General features: G+C 41.6%; 1 protein-coding gene across 3 annotated transcripts in view; it reads right to left on the reverse strand.

Moving 5' to 3' along the window:
- Positions 1-19860, reverse strand: part of CSNK2A2 (casein kinase 2 alpha 2) — a 35508-nt gene extending 15648 nt beyond the window's left edge. For 2 of the 3 annotated variants that reach the window (XM_055551108.1, XM_055551110.1), the window contains exons 1-4: positions 19645-19858; positions 18761-18872; positions 10213-10314; positions 7347-7397 (exon numbers count right to left, since the gene is read on the reverse strand). In XM_055551108.1, the coding sequence (XP_055407083.1) occupies positions 7347-7397; positions 10213-10314; positions 18761-18872; positions 19645-19748 (369 nt within the window). In that variant the 5' untranslated portion in view covers positions 19749-19858. Of the gene's footprint in view, positions 1-7346; positions 7398-10212; positions 10315-18760; positions 18873-19644 lie in introns of all 3 variants that reach the window. The other variant, XM_055551111.1, reaches the window with a different exon arrangement.
- Between the last annotated feature and the right edge of the window lie 2199 nt (positions 19861-22059).

Here is a 22059-nt window from a genome sequence, read left to right on the forward strand (position 1 = left end):
TCAGGCCCAATGGCATGAACATGCCACTACTTCTGCTCAGGAGAGACTCACTCATAACAAAACACCCAGGCATTTTGTTCTCCCCCAGGTCTGCACAGCAAGAAAGGCTTCTTCAGCAGCACACCAACCGACAGCCTATATGTGCAGACATAGGCCGGGGACACTATCTCCTTGAGTGCCAAATCAGCTCTTTCTCTGAGAGTTAGGGAGATCACACCTAGAGATAGTGCCAAGTTGAACCTCAAGTCAATAAACAGACCATGAAAGTGGAAAGAGCGTTTTCTAATAATCCTCAGAGGGCTAGAATATTCTATTTCCAGAAAACAAATGTGGGCTATTATTTGGATCTTTATCATGCATGGAAGGCTTTCCTTTTGTACCATGTGATATCCATACCAAGCAATGGCGTAAGGCATAAAAAAAATGTCCTTGGACTGCCAACACAATATTTCCAGCTACTCCAACCAATATCACTTCTAATGCAACCAGATCAGATCAGTCGCTCAGTTGTGTCCGACTCTTTGCGACCCTATGAATCGCAGCACGCCAGGCCTCCTGATACAAAAAACACCTGCTGAATATAGTGTTTAGGTCTAACACATCACAAAGTCCTGAGTGACAGACTGACATTCCCTCTCATTTTTCAGCTCTGGGAAGGAGGAGACCAAACTACACCTGTAACAGGACTCAAGAGTCTACGTTGGGCTTCCTCCAGCTTCTGTAGCTCCTTCTTCACTGAAGCCCTGAGGAGTTCCCCACTCTGATCAAACAAACCTGTATTTTTCATCTCTGTTCTTCCCTCTGGCTAATCTATAATGCCGGCCCTGCTACCTGAGCCGGTAACCCAGGCTCCCGCCCACAGCGGTCTCCTCCTCTTCTGAATCTCAGGCAGGCCACTGTTCTCTGGGGCGCTCACAGGACACTGAGAGCAGCAGTGTCCCGAGTGAACATTCCGCACCTGGGCACTGGCAGTGACCTGGAATTCTCAAGATACTTTCTCACTCTGCTGTGAACAATGAGAGGCTTCTTCACTTTGCCCACACACCGAGTTCCATGCTGCCACCCCTGCGTATCACACACAGCATATGCATGACAGGGTTGAATGGGTGCCGTGGCTGCTGGCAGTCACTGATCTGGCGACTCAAGGCCTCTGAACTTTCCCTCCCCCAACCAAGCATGTCCAGGTACAATCCTGATAACCAGGTACAACTCTGTCTATATTCTAAGTCCCTGCATGGCAGAATGACATGTTTTATATACCTCACACCACATGTGGCATTTCTGTGCTTGCACATAGAAGGCGGTCAATAAATATGTCTTTGATGATGCTCACTAGTCAATAGAACAGAACTAAAACCGTCTTCAAGAAACACAAGTACTAAGGCTTCATGACAAATTAGGAAGAGAAATTTCACAAGAACCACACTTCTCCTCTATTCTTCTTAGCTAACGTGGAGAACATTAACTAACCAACTGCCAAATACTGATAGGAAGTTAGTTTTACTTACATTTGCATAAAGTTTAAGTGACTTTGAAAAACAAAACAACCCTACGCTTCCTGGAAGTCTACAAAGGTGCTGAGGAAGAAACTACTCACCAATCCTAGTTTGGTTCCAAAGCCTCAAACACACTGGCATCGACCTGCAAGTCAGTCGCACACCAGGACTATTCAAAGGGCCCAAGGTAGAAATTTCCTGGACCTTTTAATTAACCTCAGAAAGTCTGAGAAGAATGGGAAAAATGAAATCTGCTTAAGAGAATCACAGTGCCCTCTTGATGTAAAACCAACACCCAGAAAGGAATGGCCACAAGGGGGCCTCACTCATGCCGTCTACACACAGTTTTTGAGGTCCGGTCACAGCGCAGCTTCAGATTCCAAGCCTCCATTCCCGACAACCATCATTCAAGAGGAATTCTCACTTCAAGAAGGTTCGCAACCAGACACGGGAATCACCAACACAGCAAACTCTCACCGTACATACACAGTCTGCACATTCCCTGCCATACACAGCTTGGCTACATCCAGAAACCAGTGGTCCCCATGAAGGGAGAAGAAAAAGTGAGGGGAGTGTGAAAGTGAAAGGTGTCGAATGCAGCAGGCACTGTTTACACACAATCCCAAAATTCAGAATGAAACCAAGAGCAACATTTTTAGAAATTTAAGGAAGCAGAACAAATCATTAATCAAGCACATCAAAGTTACCACAAATTACCTGAAACATGCCTTACAGAGAAATAACAAAATGTCAATCATCTATAATAAAAGTAAATTTTGTTCCCCCAATTAAGGAAACTTTTAGTCTGTGAATGCACCATCTCCACATCAAACCTTAACAGCATTAACAAGGCCTCAAGATAATCAGGTAGTCAAGGCCTAATTTTATGTGAGTGATATGACATTTTCCAGGGATTAATATCAGTCTACCATCTTCTCAAGATGGAATCCATTTGGGATGTCTTATAAATTTTTTAAATGCCCAAATGATATATATTTTACTTAAAATGCATATTCACTTTTATTTACATTTTCCCAAAGGCATGGAAAACTGAGACCCATGTCTCAACAAAAACTCTTTCTACCTTAAAACAGTACCTTAGCTTCCTTGAAACAATTTTGAGTTTGGGAGTTTTCTATAACTACTCATTCCAATTTCAAGAAACTGGCTTTTTCTATTCACTTGTTTTCAAGTTTTGTCTTTTATTCTAAATATCACAATGTATCTTTTATCATCATTTTGACATATATGAATCAAAACTGATGATTTTAAGGAGAAACTGACCAAACCATTAACACTACCACAAAATAAAATCAAGGGGAAAAAAATCAGCAAGGCCATAGAAAATCTGAATAAGATCTAAATTAACAAGCTTGATATAAAAAATGACCATGTACCAAAGCCACAAAGTAACCATATACAAATCCCAAATATCAAAATTATACAGATCATGTTCTCTGGACACAATGTATTCAATAAGGAAACAATTAAAAGAATCTTTTGGGAGGGTTGGGGGGCGGGGTGGGGGTGGGGGTGGGGGTCATGCCATGCAGGCATGTGGGATCATAGTTTCCCAACCAGGGATCCAACCTGTGCCCCCCTGCAGTGGAAGCTCGAAGTCTTAACCACTGAACCACCTGGGAAGTCCTAAGAATCATTTATAAAACAAAACAAAAAAGCCAAGTGGATCCTGAATGGACATTTCCAGGACAATAATTACTGGGAAACTTTTGAATATAAACTCTATACTATATATTAGATGGCATTATATAAAATTCTTAAGAGTACTAACGGTATTGTGGTTATGTAGGAAAATGGCCTACCTAGTTCCAGGGCTGGCATATCTGAGAGTGAAGTATCATGATGTCTACAACTGTCCTCTAAGATAATTTCAACAAAAAGATAGAGGGTAGGGTGGAGGAGAAGGAGAAATAACTACAAATGTGGCAAAACAGTAACAACTGGTAATCTAGGTAATGTAAGGGTATTAACTGTGCTACTGTTCTCAATTTTCAGTAGATTTTTAAATTTTCAAAGTGAAAAAGGTTTGAGGGAAAAATTCCAAATCCACAAGTTTGGAATTTGTACTTGTAGTCTGACAACTATATAGGCATGAGTTACATAACCATTGAATGTGGCTAAAATGGTGCTCAGGGTTGCATAGACTTAAAGCACACTTACTACCCATCAAGAAAGACAGCTGACTTCAACTCAAGAAGTTAACAGGAAAAATAGTGAAAACCCAAAAAAGAAAATAAGAAAGAAAGAAGGAAGAAAATAATTAATACAGGAGTAGAAACAGAATGAAATAAACAATTTAACAAAAACTATCTGAACAAACCAAAAGCTGATTTTTTTGAAAGCATTAATAAGAGATCTCTAACAATCTGAAGTTTTTTAAAAAAGACAAAAAAGAAAGTAAAGGTACAAATAATACTACAAATGTAAAGGAAGGTGTAATTACAGGCCCATTAAAATTTTAAGTTCTAAGAGAATGCTGTCAATAACTTTATGTGAATATAATTTAGACAGCTTTAGAAATAATTATCTAAATAGACCTAGGAAGATATATAAAACTGGAATAAAACTTTAACCAAGAGTGTATTTTAAAAAGGAAAGTGTAGTCTGAAGTCTCTTCTCCCCACCTCAGAAGACACCTAGATCATTCCCATTTTATGTAATTTTTCAGAGAACAGAAAGGAAAAGTTATCTAACTTAGGAATTTGGTATAACCTTGATAGCAAAATCAGAAAGACTCTAAAATAAATAAAAACAACCTTTCCTAATAAGATGGACACAAAAAGCCTGAAGAACACAGACATTAAATCAACCAATTTCCCCACTTACGGCCAGTTATACTATCCAGAAAAGAAAGTGATTTTCCTGTTACAGTCTGCTCTTCCAAAACACACACAGGCTACCTGATATTTAAGATCTTTTAAGTTGACTACGATGGCATGGCTTGAACATTGAAAAAGGACCTCCAGTTTAATAACATGGCAGAACCAACCAATCCCTACCTCTGCTTCTTCCCAAAGTTCCTCAAAAATATCTGTAAAAGAAGCAGGGGGGGAGGGGATTCACCCACAAAACTAACAGAATGGGAAGAGACAACCAATTTTGAAGCTGTAAAACAGATGTCCAGTTGACTGAGCAGACCAAAAAAACTGAGAATTCTGCCAACATTCTGCCAGCAGACGGGGCCCAGTAAGTAGCAAACACTTCACACCAAAAAACTATAGAAAGGCTCAGGAATTGATGACTCCAGGTATCACTGAAAAAGGGCAAAGAGACTGAACTGCAAGTAGGAAAACATTTTCACCACCACATTGGAAAGGGGAAATTAAGTCTTAAGCCCACAAGGCACTTCCTATAGCTCTCTCCTCAACGAAGATTCTGGCAGGCAGGCTTGCATCCTTGAGACAAGAGCTGACAATCAGTAGTCAGTTCATTAACACTAGTAGGCACAGGCGTTCAAAACCTGTGACATTTCAGACAACTGTAACAGAGACAAAAACCAAAAACACCCCCAAAAAGGGAATCTGGAAGAAAAACAGAAAAAGACACGAAGAAGAAAACATAATGGGGGGGGGGGGAGCGGGGAACATATTCTCAGTGAGAAAATAGAAGATATGACATAAAACATAAAAGAACAGAATACTATTTTTAAAAATTCAGAGAAGAAAACAGAGTTCCAAGATAAGAAGTCTAACATTTGAATGAGTTCTAGAAAGTGAGAACAAAGAAGAAAGGGAAGAAAAGAACATTAAAAATATTTTTCCAAAACGGACGGACATGAGTTTCTAGACTAAAAAGTCCTCAGAACAAAGGATGAAAGCAACCCATATGAAAGCACATCACTGTGAAATTTCAGAGACTGAGAATAAAGAGAAAATACTAAAAGCTTTCATAAAGAAAAAAAAGGCAGATCACACATAAGATGAAACCAGTGGCTTCAGTGGTTAATAGTGGAACAATGCCTTCAAAATTCTGAGGCAATTCTTCACTACAACATAGAATTCTCTATCGTGGCAAATATATTAATTGGGAGGACAAAATAAAGATGTTTTCAGATATGCAAACCTCAAAAAACATCAATTTCCCATGATCCTTTTAAAGGAAGCTCCTAGAGGATATATACCATCAAAACATCTCCTTTGTACAAAGTCAGATTTCTCTAGGAATTCAAAACTGATCCTCTGTATGTCATTAAATCAACAAAGCAGCTGTCAACTTGAGAAACACAAAAATGGTGAAGTAAAATTTTTACATGTGTGGCTGTATGACTGGTAAACATTCATTAAGGAAGCAGCACTGAAACCTAAGGGATTTCACTATGAAGTTCCATTAAGACAATCTTTTAAACTTGCATTACAAAAATGTTTGGTTTCATTAAAGCCTGTTTCTTAAGAAACACACACACATTCCCAATGACAGACATTCTTAATAAACCTCAGTTGTTCATAGCAAAAGTGTGATCAGTTACATATATCAGCACAGTACTCTACCAGCTATGCACTGCTCTGCTCGTTAATGAAGAGATATACATCCCACTGTTCAGAGTTCACCTTTAAGGAGTTACATCACGAGGAAACTTGTTAATATGGGAAAAGCTATACAACTGTCCCTCTGTATTCGAGGATTCAGTCAACCATGGACTGAAAAAACAAAAATTCCACAAAGTTGAATTTGCTGTGCTCCACCAATTACCTACACAGCATTTACTCTGTATTAGGTATAACAAGTAATGTAGAAATGATTTAAAGTACCATCTTTTATGATGTGCATATGTTACATGCAAATACTGTGCCATTTTAATATAAATGCCATTTTTATATAAGCCTTGGGTTTTCGTATTCTGGGGAGGGGGTCTAGAACCAATCACCAATCTCCCATGGATACCAAGGGATGATTGTACTGAATGTAAAACCTGCTTACTGTTTTATAAGGCATAATACCCATTTGTGCATATTTTCACTAATTGACTTTAGAGTGATTACTTAAGAAAAAGTAAATGTGAGGATAAAATTCTTTTATTTTCACCCAGAAGGATCACTCCCCATTAGCACAGCATCTTTCAATTGCCGACTGGGTTTTTTCCTAATTTCCACCACAACAAAATCACAAGCCTTTTCTACACTGATGAAGAATTATAATCACCTAAAAGCCCCTAAATATTAACACTATTATTTGTTTTTATATTGGTTTTCATATTATGCTCTACCATGCTCAGTATGTCTGATCTCTTATCAGAAGGTTGCAGTGTTTGAACAATAAAAAACACAACTTCATGAAAAATCAGCTTAAAACCATGCTTCTAGAACACTTTAAAAGTCTAAACTAACATGCACTATAAACAGATGAAAACCCCCAAACCAGGGCTTTTCTAAAAGCACAGTATTCTGTCATTTGCTTTATATACAGTGTGCATGAACACACACACCATTTGATAGCTTGAATCCAAGGTACAATACTGACTCTTTTCACACAAGTTCTGTATCCATTTATCACTTCCTATTAGGAATGTAAGATTCCTATCAAAATTAAAATTAACATCCACCCATCATGTCTACAACATGAGCATTATAGATGAGGGATTAACTTAGACCCAGCCTAGTAGTAATTCCCAGAGTAAGCAAGACAAAGAGTAATGCTTAATTTCACCAACTGCAAGAATCTAACCCCTTTCTGGATCCTGTACTAATGCTATAAGAAATTCATCCAATGTTATCTCCTGCTCTCAGCAATGACCTTTCCTGGTTCCCTTGTGCTCCAGAGTATCAACAGTAATTATCACCACCTCCTCACTCCCCATTAACCCCATGCCAGAAAGAAACAGCATATACGCACCTTAAAATCTGTATTATTGATATATTCAAATACCAAAGCTGGTGTCTTTGACTGCAAGAGAGAATATTAATGCTTCGTTAAGTATTCAAACAATAAATTTAATTTGCTTCTGTCATACTGGCCCATCCCCAAATCCCACTTGGATGAAAGAGAGATTCACTCATTAGGGAGAGCTTATTAAGAAAGTATCCCCTTGAAATGTTATGTCTGAAATTTGCTTCAAAACAACTGGGGACGGTGGGTGGTGGGGAAGTGGGTGAGGTCCAGATGAAACAAAGTGCCTCAAGCTGATTAACTTGAGCTAAAATTGGGTGATGTGTGCAAAGAGGTTCATTATACTATTCATTTTACTTTTGTAAATGGTTGCAGTTTTCATTATAAAGGTTTTATTTTTGTTTTTTAGGAGTCTATTCTCTGACCAACCTGTCAGTGGGCCTGGCACATTATGTGAAGATGTATATGCTCTGCAGTGTTCCAGCCTGCCAACTACAAAGAGAGTAATAAGTTTTCACCTTGGTTTAATGAACCAGACGCATTTTACAAAACTATCATAGGTCTTGGGAATTTACCATTGGTCTTTCCACAATCAAAAAACTCCCAAGTCTATGATTGTCACTAAGCTATAATGTGAAATTATGCCGTGGCTAGGGATAATTAGAGAATGTCTCTTTTCAAAGATGTGCTCCCCTCCAAAACCATATAAAATCAAATATTTTTAAAGCACTATAAATTTTAATGTAATGAGTACAAAATGTTCAACATTTGATGTTCAAAAGTCAGATTTACTTAAGGTAAAATAATGCTAATTGGCAATAATAAGCTTTCAAAATTGAGAGAAAAGCAGGGGCTTAAAGGGCTATAGGAAGAAATAAAATCATGAAAATCTTTATGACTGTGCAGTTCTGCTCAAGGAAGTAGGTAAAAGTTACCTAGCAAACAGGCCACAGTGCACACATGCATGTCTTTACCAGAACAAGGAGCAGTCCAAGGATTCCTCGCTAGCCCAATGTTGAAAGGTTTCAACAAGACCACCAGATTTCTCTATAGGCTAGGAGCAAGCCTGTGCCCCTATAAGTTAGCGGACGAGGGTTCCCTGTTGGTTTTCATTCACTTTGATTTACTTGTATTACGTATCATGTAAAACACGCATGCTTTAAGTAACATTACAAAAATAATGACAGGAACCGCTAAATTTTGTTAACACACACACATATCTGTATAAGGCAAAATAGAGATGCACTGGGTGTAAAACTACATACTGGCTCACAATGCAGGCCATTTCCAAGGATCATGCAGTCCAGAGTTACTGTAAAATCAATCTGAACTGATTAGGCTGGGATAAATTTTTTTTTTTTTAAACATAGTAAACCTTTAATGTTCATCCACTTAACAGTCATTATTCCTACTTTTGGAACTTGTGTGTGTGTGCTCAGCAGTGTCTGACTCTTTTGCGATGCCATGGACTGTAGCCATGGAATTTTTCAGGCAAGAATACAATATTGGAGCAGGTTGCCATTTCCTTCTACAGCGCATCTTTCCGACCCAAGGATTAAACCCGCATTTCTTGCGTCTCCTGCATTGGCAGGAGGATTCTTTACCACTGAGCCACCTGAGAAGCCCAGGCTGGGATATATTTTTAATGCCAGTTAGATATAATCTAGCATGTAACCATTCTTCTCAATCTTTTTAGGATCTAAAGGAAAACTATAATCTTGGGAAACTTAAACTTAACCTCTGCAGGCTTCAGTTTTCTTATCTGTACACTGTGACAACATGGACAACAATGGTACCCACCCAACTGGACTGTTGTAGAGATTAAATGATGTAATTCCATTAAACACTCAGACTAATGCCTGGCACATAGTAAGTGTTCAATGCATGCTAGCTACATTATGAGAATGTCTTTAGCAGACAGAAGCAAAGATGTTCTTAAAAAACTATCATGGGAGAACAGAGAAATATTTGAGGTAGAAGAGGTAAAAGAACAGAAATTGGATGGGAAGCTTGGCTAATCATAAATACTTAAGGTTAGGTTATTTCCGAGGAGAAGAGAAAACAAAATTAAACAGCGTATTTTAAATGGCTAAAAATTAAGCATTTTAACAAAAATATTTAAACTGCATCTGCATATACCATGTGAGCCCTAATGGTAGATGCCGAATTAAAGACCAGTATGAGAAACAGCAAGATCGTGACCTCAAGGGGTCTGTGATCTGTTCAGCTCTCTACGGAAGTGTCCACGTGGACACACTTCCTATCTCCTTCTGTAAACCCAGATTTTCAAATGTCAGGCTTACTTAAGTGAGGTAAAATAATGTTAATTGGCAGTAATAAGCTTTCAAAGTTGGGAGAAAAGCAGGAGCATAAAGGAGCTTTGAAGCAAACGTTCGTGGACTGAATCAAAATAATGTGGTATAAAACTGGGAAAGGGATTTTTTTTTTCTACAAATACTTTTCAGTTCAGTTCAGTCGCTCAGTCATGTCCGACTCTTTGCGACCCCATGAATCGCAGCACGCCAGGCCTCCCTGTCTATCACCAACTCCCGGAGTTCACTCAGACTAACGTCCATCAAGTCAGTGATGCCATCCAGCCATCTCATCCTCTGTCGTCCCCTTCTCCTCCTGCCCCCAATCCTTCCCAGCATCAGAGTCTTTTCCAATGAGTCAACTCTTTGCATGAGGTGGCCAAAGTACTGGCCGCCATGATTTTTTCTGGTTTTCAAAATTGTTTAGTAGTAAAGACAAACACAATCATTTCCAGCATATTATAACAATGTTTCCCATTATTTTCAGGTTCTCTCTCTCTCATACACACACACACTCTCTCTCTCTCTCTCTCTCTCCCCTTCAACAGCTAGGCACCTACCACAGGGTCCTTCACAGTGTCAATCAGCTTAATGATATTTGTTCCACCACGAAGGTTCTCCAGAATCTTAACCTCTCGTTTTATCTTCTTTTTCTTCACTGGCTTAAATACACAAGAGTAATCAGAAGTAAGACTCCTTTTGAAGTTAATAAATAAAACTTTAAAACAATGTTTCTATCAAATGGCTATTGCACTATCCTGCACAAGGGCATGTCTAAATTGGAAGAGATTGGGGAAGAAAATGAGGTTTAAGAGGAGCCTGTCCATAAGAATTTTTACGATTATGTGAAATAATTCACAGACTCATACAGCTTACATGTCAAATCTTTTAAGTAACATTTAGGACACATGAAATTTTGAATGCCTATGTCATACTTTAAAAATAAAATGTTTACTAGTTAACTGCCCAATGGCAAACGTTATAGCTCTCAACAGCTGTCTATCATGCACTCATAAATGGAAAAACTGAAACAAACTGGTAAGACACCTGCTCTTCCAACGGGTCGCATGTAATTTTGTCTTCTAGGAGTGAAGACCAGTTCACTGACATCAAGTTACAAACTTGTTTCCCAGCTGCTGGCTCCCGTTTCCTGTCACCACTCCCATTTCCTTAATATCTAGACTCTGAAATCAGCTCAGAGCCTGTAAAGCTTCCCAACAGACCCCATTCCTAAAGGAAGAGATGATGGATCACCAAAGGAAAAGACCAACCTCTGACACAGCAGTGACTGCAAACCCTGCTACCCACTAACCTTTCAATCTGCTGGATAGGCAAACCAGAAACCTTAATCAAAAATGTCAGCATTATGGATGTTATTTCTTGTCATAAATGGGCTAAAGAGTCTGAAGAATAATTAAAGCAGCTCTAGAAAAACAAGCATTATCACAATCAATTCTGCTTTATAAGTTCTTAAACAGCAACTAGTATATAGGAAGCAGTTGATAGATGTTAGGTCCATTATTTTCATGTTTCATTCTCACAAAATTCCTATGTAGTAGACTCAGCCAAGTTGAACTATCTGCAGAAGATCACACAGCTAGTAGTAAAGAGCAGGGGCAGGATTCAAATCTAGCCGGCTTGACTCTGCAGGCCTCGCCCTTAGCCACTGTGCTTTCATTTCCCAAGTGTGGCCATGGGAGCATCGTAACTTAGGAAGAGGAGTACTGCCTCACCGAGACACTGTTACAACAGCACAGGCCAAGACAAAGACAGCCCAGTGGATTAGCCATGATGGAAAAGATGGAAAAGACTGTGTCTACGTGGTGGCGGCGGCAGTGGGATGGGTGGAAACGCAAGATACACACAAGCCAGAGAAACTACCATCTCTTGCTGGTCACCAAGCTACAGCTTTGAACACCAAACAGACGGAGACTATAAAGCACACAACACCTGCGTCACCTGTAAGAGGGCGCTGCACTGAGGGACTGGAGCCTGGCTGCACTCTTCCAAGCCAGCTGCCACAATTGTGCCCACTCCATTTTGTCAGGATTCTCAGTAGAACAGATCTGGCTACTGTGCTTCTTTCTCCATGTCCACTTAGGAATTTTACTATTTCCCCTTTTCATAATTACAGAACTCAATACTTTGGAAAAGTGAAGCACTCAAACATCAAACACAAACTTGGTCAGAAAACAGCCAGAGAAGGATATACTACAAAATAAGTAGTCTACAAGCTTTAAAAATGTTTATGTCACGAAACACACAGACTAAACAAGTTATCCAGATTAAAAAAATATGACAACTGAATGTAACGCATGATCTTGGATTTTCCTTTGCTTTAAAGAACATTATAAGGACAACTGGCAAATGAGAACAGAGGCTGTAGATGCATCAATATCAATTTTTGATTTTTGATCATGGCATTGAGTTATGTAAGAAATTGCTTTTGTTTTTAGGGAATATAGGAATTTAGGGATAAATAACACACTTTCAAGCACTTAAGACAAGTAAAAGAAATATAGTTATATATCAGCACATACATACATATCTGTATGTGTAACACGTGGGTGTATATATATAAATAAAAGGAGAGAAAAAAAATTTAAGAAATCTGCATGAAAGATACATGGGAATTTTTGCAATTTTTCAGTAGTCTGAAATTTTGTCAAAAAGTTAAAAGAAAAAACAAATGTAACCAGTATATTCAACATAAGAAAATTCTGGGGGTTTTTTTTGGCCACACTGTGATGCATGTGAGATCTTAGTTCCCTGACCAGGGATCAAACCTGTGCCTTGCCACAATGGAAGCTCAGCATCCTAACCACTGAATTACCAGGGAAGCCCCAACAAATTCTAGAGTTGTCATCCACTCCTGGGAAGCAGTTACAAATCTGTGGGAGTGGCAACAGAGGGAAAAAAAAAACAATGGCCAGAAGCCTGTGTTCACCAAAACCCCCCTCTCCCTCTAAAAGTGAACAAGTACAAGGTAACCATTAAATAAGCTGCTCCTATGACAATGTCCCATATAGAGCCTTGCCTTGTTCTGTTATTCAGCAACGTATCAGGCAGGCACCCAGTTCCTGGATAATCCAGTTCAGATGAACATATCTTTCACTGTGTCTAAAGGTAACTCATAGAACAAGTGAAGCACAATTGACTGCCCAGTTGTCACCTGTCAGACTGGGGACAGCAGGACAAATCTGAAGTGGCAAAATGGAGCCGCAGTGTAGCTGGAGTCCTCACATACTGAGAAAAGACCAAAAGACTGTAAGGAAAGTGATGAACAGTGCAGGATACTACCCTCCAAAGCAGGGGCACCAAGTCTCTACAGGAATCAGGCTTCAGATAACTCTCCCTAGCCTCACGCTTACTCCTCTGTACCTGAGAGACCTCCAGAAGCCGAAAAACCAATGAATGCCCAGATACTTATGACTGTGATGATTTACATTCTATAAATAGAATTCAAGAGAAAAAGTTAGGATTTATAAGGGAGGATCCTTGGCATCTGAAGGAAGACAGACCATGAATTTTTACAGAAATAAGGCTGCTCTGATCCTCCAGCCCACTGTCCACACTCACTCGCCACCACTGAAGTGGAAAATGCATTTCCACCATTTCACATTTCATCTGCATGTTAGATTAAAAGCCCTTCTCTCACCTAAGGCTCATTTATCCCAATTCAGAGAATATCTGGCTCTAACTGAATCAGTTTAGCTACTAACAAAACAAAAACTTATACTCAAAGTCTAGTAGATAAAAAAGCTAAACAAAAGAAATTAAAGTATTAATTCAAGTTTTAATAATAAATGAATTTTGGCATACACCTAAAGAGAGTATTTAAAGGGGAAAAACGCCTTTAAATTTTTCTGTTCAAGAGCTCTGAAAAGAAAGAAAAAAGATTTTTTTCAGGTTTCTGCCCTCAGGTGAAGAGTCCTAGGTAGTCAGCAATCTTGGTTCAATGGGATCCAAATCTTGTTCAATGCGGTCCTGGTTCTCTTTCCCTATTCAGCAACATTAAACATTTTAAAACAAAGACCAATTTAGTGATGGCTGCTCAGAAAGACAAAAGTTGATAAAGTCAGTTATCTGTCCTATTTACTTACTCAGAGCTGATCTTTAAAAAGCCGGATCTGAGAATGATTTCAACTGCTAGCATTTAATTGTGACTGAATTTGCAAGCTTATGTCTACTAAAAGGCATTAAGAATTATGACCTCAATAAATCCCAGCAAATATTAACAGGTAAAGTCCTGTTTTAATTTCTTTCCAAGCACAACTGAACTGATACATTCAAGGAAGGCAGGAACACAGCTCAGAACCTTCAAACCTGGGATTATTTTTGTTCCACTACCAAATCAACAACTGCCCCACTAAGATTTTAATTTCGTCACCTGCAATACACAGTTACAATGAACAATGGCTGTCAGGCCTGCAGGACAGAACAGAAAGAATGCTCAGTCTGGATGATGGCTTTTATTTTATTACCCTGGCAGAATCCACTGCAACTGACTTAAATATCAACATTATTTGTGCAGTGTTTATTCTTCACAACAAATATCCCCCCGATTTTTCAACTCTCATCTTCCCCAATATATGATCAATTTCTTAAGGGCAATTGTTATCCTCAGGATTTAAAAAATTTTTAATTTAAAAGTGAGGCACATAGTAGGCCTTTTGCATCTCACAGAGAGGATGGTACAGTCCTTTCTCTTACTGGCTCTGCCCTCTTAGCAAGTCATTAGGATGAGATCTGGAGGTACTGTATGTGTTAAAAACAAAAGTATAAAAACACTGGTCCTTATGATGTCAAACAAGGAAAATAACATTTCACTTATACGTTAAATATGCTGCTGTGGATACAAACCAGAGAAGCCAAGTCCGAGTCCCTATAGCTCTCCAGGCTTTCATCTACCCCACATGTCAAGCAGCAACCCACTGACGTCAGGTTTTTCCTCCACCTGACGGAACACCTCCAAAAATCATTAGAAACAAACTGTTAGGAGGTAGTGTTAAAGGTGATTGATCCCAGATCGTTTTTAGTTACTTCACAGTGAGCTGGTGGCTATGGAGGTTTTATGAAAGTGATGTTTTTTTCTATTTCTGCTTTCTCAGCTGGTAGGTTTTTTGCCCTCTGTTTGCTTTATTAGGCAAGTGTACCAAGACATCCACTACGTGAAACAAGACATTAATGCTAATACGTCTCTTGGTATAAAAAGAGGATTGTTAAAGTATTAAAAATAATACAAATTTTAAAAATTGTGAACGAGTCAGTGCTGTATCCAGTGCTGTGAGTCAAATTCCATTTGACTTATAGTACATGCTCGTCCATCTTTCCAGTTCAGTTCAGAACATCCAGCTGATGTCCCATTCGTGCCCCTCACATCTACCAAGATTCTGCAGCAGGGATGGAAGGTCATGAACCCAATGCTTCTATCTCACAGGCCACGGGACCCCGAGCAAATTGCAGGTTCTCCTGGGTCTTGCTTTATCTGTAAAAACAGGTTTGGGTTCTAATAATGTCTATGCTCCCCTAATGTGATTCTGTTTCACAGGCTGACCACACTCTGAATCTCCGACCCCACACTCACAGCACTGGATACAGCACTGACTCGTTCACAATTTTTAAAATTTGTATTATTTTTAATACTTTAACAATCCTCTTTTTATACCAAGAGACGTATTAGCATTAATGTCTTGTTTCACGTAGTGGATGTCTTGGTACACTTGCCTAATAAAGCAAACAGAGGGCAAAAAACCTACCAGCTGAGAAAGCAGAAATAGAAAAAAACATCACTTTCATAAAACCTCCATAGCCACCAGCTCACTGTGAAGTAACTAAAAACGATCTGGGATCAATCACCTTTAACACTACCTCCTAACAGTACAAAGTTAAACTTGTGTTACTACCACTCTTTGTTTGAAGCTTGATAATTAATTTGGGGGGGGGGGGGGGCGGGGCAGGGAACGGACAAACTCTATATGAAGTAATACCAACAGGAAGCCTAAGATGAGGATTTCCAGTACTTGCAGCATGGGTCCAAAAACCTGCACTTTTGTTTTTTAAAATCTGGTATTGCTTTTAACTTCTATTTAGAAAATAGTTGAATTTGCAGCCTCCCAAGGACTTCAAGAAGAGATGAAATCCACACACAGAGGTGATACTCACAAAGTGCTTAAAGTTGTCCAAAGTGGCCAGATGCTTTTATTTCTGTGTACGCTCTCCTAAAAGGTACTACAAAAGAACTGAAAAAATGATTTTTCAAAATCAAAAGATGAAACTTGAGGCATGAAAGCGGCTTTCTGCCCTGCTATATTAACCTTTACCATTCCTGCCCCACTTCTCAAAACAATTTGTCAAAAAAAGACACAACCTCCCTATTGATTGGGAAGTGTTCTTTGAAGATTTCAGTTTCAGAATCTCAATTCAGGCCAAAAACATTCTGCTCACCAATTTCTAAATTCCTAAAACCGCTTATTAATATTTAGACATCTACTGATGTAAATGAAGAGATAAGAAATTTCCCTGTGGTCATTCATCATCCAACCATTCTCATATGTTGGAAAGCACTGGATGGAAACATTCACCAAAGCAGCAGGCCGTTCCTGTCCTCAAGGAACGTACTCTGTCTCGGTCACCGTGTGCACATCAACACAGAAGTTCCTTCCTGCGGCTGAAATCCAGTAGGCCAAGATGAAGAACAAGCTCTTTCTGGAGTCCTTCAAATTATGAGCAAGTGGCATTCTGTTAAGGAACTAATTTCCCGTGGCCAAACATGACAATAGTAGTATTAGTCATAACTCTGACTTATCTGAATAGGGGCACAGAACTTTGGATAAAGGCCCTATTCTTTTTTTAAAAAAACCAATATTTTTAATCTACTTTAATTCAGCCTGTCGGAAAGAGAAAAGCCAACAATACCATCAGTAGTTTCTTAGCCCATCCTTCAGACAGAAGAAAATCTGGATAGAAATGTCACAGTGCTTTGAAAAACAAGAGTGAGTGAGTGTGCTTTTCATCAGCAGAAACAAGGTGGTGTGGGCTGCACCCCGAGAAGGACTTGTGTGGAAAAGATACAAGAAACACTGAGCCCGCTGGAACATCAGGGGGGCCTCCCAAGTCTTATTTCAGAACAATGGAACTTTCTCTGTGCTCAATGTTAAGATCTTACAACCCAATGCCAAAATGAGCAGTAAGAGACAGGGCCTCCCAAGTCTTATTTCAGAACAATGGAACTTTCTCTGTGTTCAACGTTAAGATCTTACAACCCAATGCCAAAATGAGCAGTAAGAGACAGGGAGAAATAGGAGCCCTGGCTGAGGGTTACTTCAACACAGTGATGTCAGATATGTTTCTCTGTGCCTATATTTCTTGTGGGTTAAATATAACCTTCAGCTTCCATACAGGGTTCCCTAAACATATCCTGTGCATCTTCAGAGCAGGGAGAAAACCATCTAGTAACTGAGGCTATTAAGTTCTCTACAAAGATGATCAAAGAGCAATGTGACGCTTCTCTAACTGAACATACTGTTACTTCCATGTACACCTGAATGTTGTTCCTTTTCAAAAAAGACACCACAGGAAGCTGCACGCTTACTCTAAAGATGCTGCCATCACATGAAAGTTTAGACATTTTTCTGAAATTGCTTTAGCGTCAGCAGTTTATTCTTCCAAATGCACAGTAATGGAATGTGGATATTCCTAACTTCAGTTTATGCCTTGCTTGCTTCCTAGAGAGATTCTAAGCAGCTTATAGTAAAAATATTTATGCTAATATACTAAGAAAAAAAGCTGTATGGCTTTTCCAGGTGACTTCTCTGAAGAAAGCATCTTTTTAAATATTTATGCTTGTGAAGAAAAACAATAACAAAAAAGATGACATGATTCTGTGGGTGCAATTCATATTTAGGGAAGAGAAGAGTCAAAAACTCCACATTTTCAATATCAGTTCCTCACTTCTTACCCCCAGCATTTCTGACAGCACAAATAAGTAACTTGCCTATTTCTCTCAACCGTAATCCTGTCTCTTCATCACTAGGCTAGGCTGGTACTGAGTATCCGTAGAGTTGCTCTTTTTTCTGAAAAGCGATTTTCAGACAGTCCAAGCCTGACCCCTCTTTTTAAATAGGGACACAGCTGTCCTAACTCTACTTAAGATGACAAAAAAAGTTTTTCAATCCTACATTCTTATCCACAGAGCCTCTCCAAAATGGCCATACTGGAACTCCTGTTTGTGTAAAAGTGCTTATATTAATTAGCTCTTTGGTTACCTCAAGATTCCACTAAATGACATGCACACAAATGAAATAATCTGGCAATAATGAATACCCTTCACAGATTCTAAGAACTATTTTTTAGTCCATCCTGTAAAACATTATCAAAGCTACACAACCAGTTACCTGGAAGAGAATTTAGCCAACTCTTCATACTTCCTAAGATCATATCTCCATCCAAGAGATGACAAAGTGTGTATCTGGTACAAACTTAGGCTGCTAAACCAGATTCAGGCTGGTTTGTTCCAATCATTATTTTAGTGATCCTAAGTGTACTATCTACTGCTCCCAACTTCACTTTTACTGGCTGATAAGCAACTATGAACCTCCCTGGCCCTGCTGGCTCACTGTACGTACCCCCTCTGAAACGTTTATCACCAAAAGAGAAAAAAACAAGCAATTATTCACTGGGGTGTTTCCTTGCACTCAGGCTTCAAACTCCTCTTTGAAGCTACTCTGTTTCCATCTTTCTTTCTGGAATAACAAATTCAGTGCTTAAGGAGCCTTTGTATCAACTGGGCTCTTCATGAAGAGGCTCTACTTGCATGTGAATACCTATTTAGTTTGTAACAAATGGAGGCTCTTTGGAATATTCACTTTGGGAGCCCATAATTACATTTTAGAACAAGGATGTTCCTGAACTACAATGTTTAGATTTGAAAAAGGTCTGTGTGAAAAAAAGTTCAAACAAAAACAGTGTGGGAGGAGTAGCAGAGGGACATGGGGCAGAAGGTTTGTAAAATGAGCTTGTCCTGCTCATTCTAGAATGTGGTTGGAGTAGTTTGTATCCTTCTGACCTGTGAAAAAGAAATTTTAATGCCACTCATAAGACACTCACCTTGAGAATTTTTACCACCACTCTCTCGTTGTTGGTGATGTTAATAGCCTCAAATACTTCACTATACTTTCCTCGACCAAGTTTCCGAACCAGCTGGTAATCATCTTGATTACTGGGAAAGACAAGAAGGACACATAAATGCCAGGACTTGGGGTTAACCAAGCCTATGCCCACTACACATCCTCATCCAGGCGCTTCCATTGATCAAGCACTTGGAAGTGTCTATATACCTCATGCCGTAACTTATTCCCTAAATGAAAGCCACAACATAAACCTGGCTCTTTTCACTGGACGAAGTTCCTAACCTAACCGGTCCCTCATAACTAGGGGGAGACAAGGTGGGAAGGCAGGGGTCTGAGCCAATCTAGAGAGGTGAGCAGAGCATCCATCCTGGACGCTCACAGGTGGCCCTCTGCCCACAGCACCTGCCTTATTACTTCACTCCCGCAAGGTAGACAGCGCCCGCTTTGAGAATCTGGACGTATTTAAAAAATTTCCTCCCACCCAGCCTCATTTCAAAAACCTCAAAAAGGCAGAGAATTTTAATAGCTCAAGAGGACAGCTGCTGACTTCCCACCCCAACAGAAACCCCAACGCGTGAGAAGGAAGGGCTGCTCCTTCACTTCCACCAGGCTCTGGTCCCTGGATCCCTACACTTGTCAGTAAGAGAGCACTCCTCGGGGTGAGAGGGGTGCACACGGCTGAGACGAAGGGACGAGAAGAGGGGAGAGAATACGGAGGGGAGGGTCTGCTTCCCACTCCAGAGCCGGAGGCGCGGGCCCAGCGGGGAGACAGACCGCAGGGGGCGAGTGCGGTTTGCGGCGGGGGGCTGCCGGGCGGGGGTGGGGGTACGAGGGCCCGGAGGGGGGCTGCGGCGGCTTTACCCCCAGCTCGGGACGTGAGCTTCATAGTCCCAGTACTCGCGGCTCCTCAGGCTGTTCACCTCCGCGTAGACCCGGGCCCTGCTGCCCGCGGCCGGGCCGGGCATGGCGGGCGGGACCGGGGGGCGCCGCGGGGCGCCGAGGGTGGCGGCGCGGCGAGGGGCGCGGGGCGACGGGCAGAGGAGGCGGCAGGCAGCGGGCCGCCGGAGGAGGAGGAGGAGGAGCGCGGCCGCGGGCGGCCGCGCCAGGCCGGGCCCGCGGGGGCGGGCGGGCTGGGGGGCGCGGGGGGCGCCGGCCGAGCCGGCCCGGCCCTGGAGCGGCCGGCGGGGCGGCGGGGCGGGCAGCGCTCGCGCTCCGCGGCGGCCTCTGCTCGGCTCGCGGCTCCGAGGCGGCGGCGCTGTCGGCGGCACCAGCAGCGGCAGCCGCCGGCCGGGAAAGGGGCAGCGACGGTGGCGGCGGCGGCGAAGAAGGAGGAGGAGGAGGAGGAAACCCGGAAAAGAGGCCGCGCTCACTAGGAGCGGCCGCCGCCCGGCCCGGGTCCGCCCAGGCTCACAGCGCCCCCTGCAGCGCGGGGGGACCCACCTGGCGGCCCGGCCCCGCCCCTCAAGGCCCAATTCCAAATCTCCCCATCCTGGTTCTGGCCCGCCGCGCTCACCGCAGGGTCGACCCCACCTGCAGGCTGCGGCCCTAGAGCCTTATGCCTCGTATACCGTTTTAGGACTCCCCTAGAGACCCCTGCCTCAGACGCTCTGGCCTCTAGTCATCCAGAGTTGACCCACCCCAACCTCCCGGGCGGACCTGTTGTGACCTTTTTGTCACCCAAACTGTTCCCATCAAGTCCCTTCTAATGACTTGCTCTTAGCTCTCAGAACCGCTCCGTCATAAGAGTTCCCCTTCCTTCCCAGAGACACGCCGTCTTCCACTCAATGGACCCTGACCTGTCACCCATAGACCCTTGAACCTCAAGACTTGCCCTTATCTCTCATCTAGCACCTTCCTCATAAAACCCTTCTCATACACTGTCCCCAAAATTTCCTTCCAGAACCTTCCCTAAGACCCCTCTGTGTGTTCACATCGGACACTTGGTTAAGCTGGAGTCAGCCAGGTTGCTCGCTGTAAAGCTCCTATTTTTGCCTCCATAATTAATAAGTGATACTTTGAGATCATGTAAATACTGTGGTTTTGTTTGGGACCACAGCAGGAGAGGAATTGTGAGAGTTCTGCCTGTAGGGTTGGGCTGGGGGTTGGGCATGGACTGAGGGTGGCCAACCAAACCTTGGCCTATTTTATTATGTTGCTTTCTAGCCCTGAACATTCTTCTTTTTTTGATCTTCTGGGCCTTTCTTTTGTCTTACTTTCCCATCCCACTTTTTTTTTTTAAATCAACACAACTTCCTCGCACAGCCCAGTTTGCTCTGATTCTAATCTTTTTTTCATATTCTATTCTCTAGATGAGACTATGTTTCCTCTTTTTTTGATATAGTTAAGAGCACAGATAGTGGAGTCAGATCGATCCCAGGTTTGAATCCCAGCCCTGCTACTTACAAGCTCTGTGACCTTGGGTGAACAACTTAACCTCTCTGTGCTGTAGATTTTAAAAACTGTAATGGCACCTACTTCATAGGGCTATGGGGAAAATTAGACAAGTTAAACCGTGTAAAAGGGGCTTCCTTGGTTGCTCAGTGGTAAAGAATACTCCTGCCAATGTGAGAGACATGGGTGTGATCCCTGGGTCGGGAAGATTCCCCAGGAGAAAGAAATGGCAACCCACTCCAGTATTCTTGCCTGGGAAATCCCATAGACAGAGGACCCTGATTGGCTACAGTCTGTGGAGTCACAAAAGTATCAGATATGACTTAGCAACTCAACAACAACAAACCATGTAAAACTCTTAAAATCTGAGTGTCTAGCACATGCTACGTGCTCAATATTATTAGGATCAGATCAGGACCTTCTCCTGTGACTTTTCCCTCCTGGAGATCACCACGCACCTCTCTTTCAGTTCTTTCTAGCCTCCCAGCTTGGCAGGGTCACCTCCACCCCCTCTACTCCCATCTTCCTGTGCTTGACTCCTTTTTCCGCTTCAAGTCTCAGGTTTCAGTTCATTTTAAATGTTGGAGTTGATAGTGCTTTATCTCAGCATCCACCCACATTCTTCAGAAAACTGTGTATTTTGTAGCTAGTTTCCTAGGACATTGTCCTCTTTAAAAACAGCTTGAGAACAAAGACTGAGTAGATACTTACAGCTGGCTCACCCAGCATTTGCCACAGCTCAAGGTTTTCATTGAATACAGTGTTGCTGCTGCTGCTAAGTCGCTTCAGTCATGTCGGACTCTGTGCGACCCCATAGACGGCAGCCCACCAGGCTCCCCCATCCCTGGGATTCTCCAGGCAAGAACACTGGAGTGGGCTGCCATT

This window comes from Bubalus kerabau, chromosome 17, assembly GCF_029407905.1.
Source record: "Bubalus kerabau isolate K-KA32 ecotype Philippines breed swamp buffalo chromosome 17, PCC_UOA_SB_1v2, whole genome shotgun sequence".
In the NCBI taxonomy this organism is placed as follows: Eukaryota; Metazoa; Chordata; class Mammalia; order Artiodactyla; family Bovidae; genus Bubalus; species Bubalus kerabau.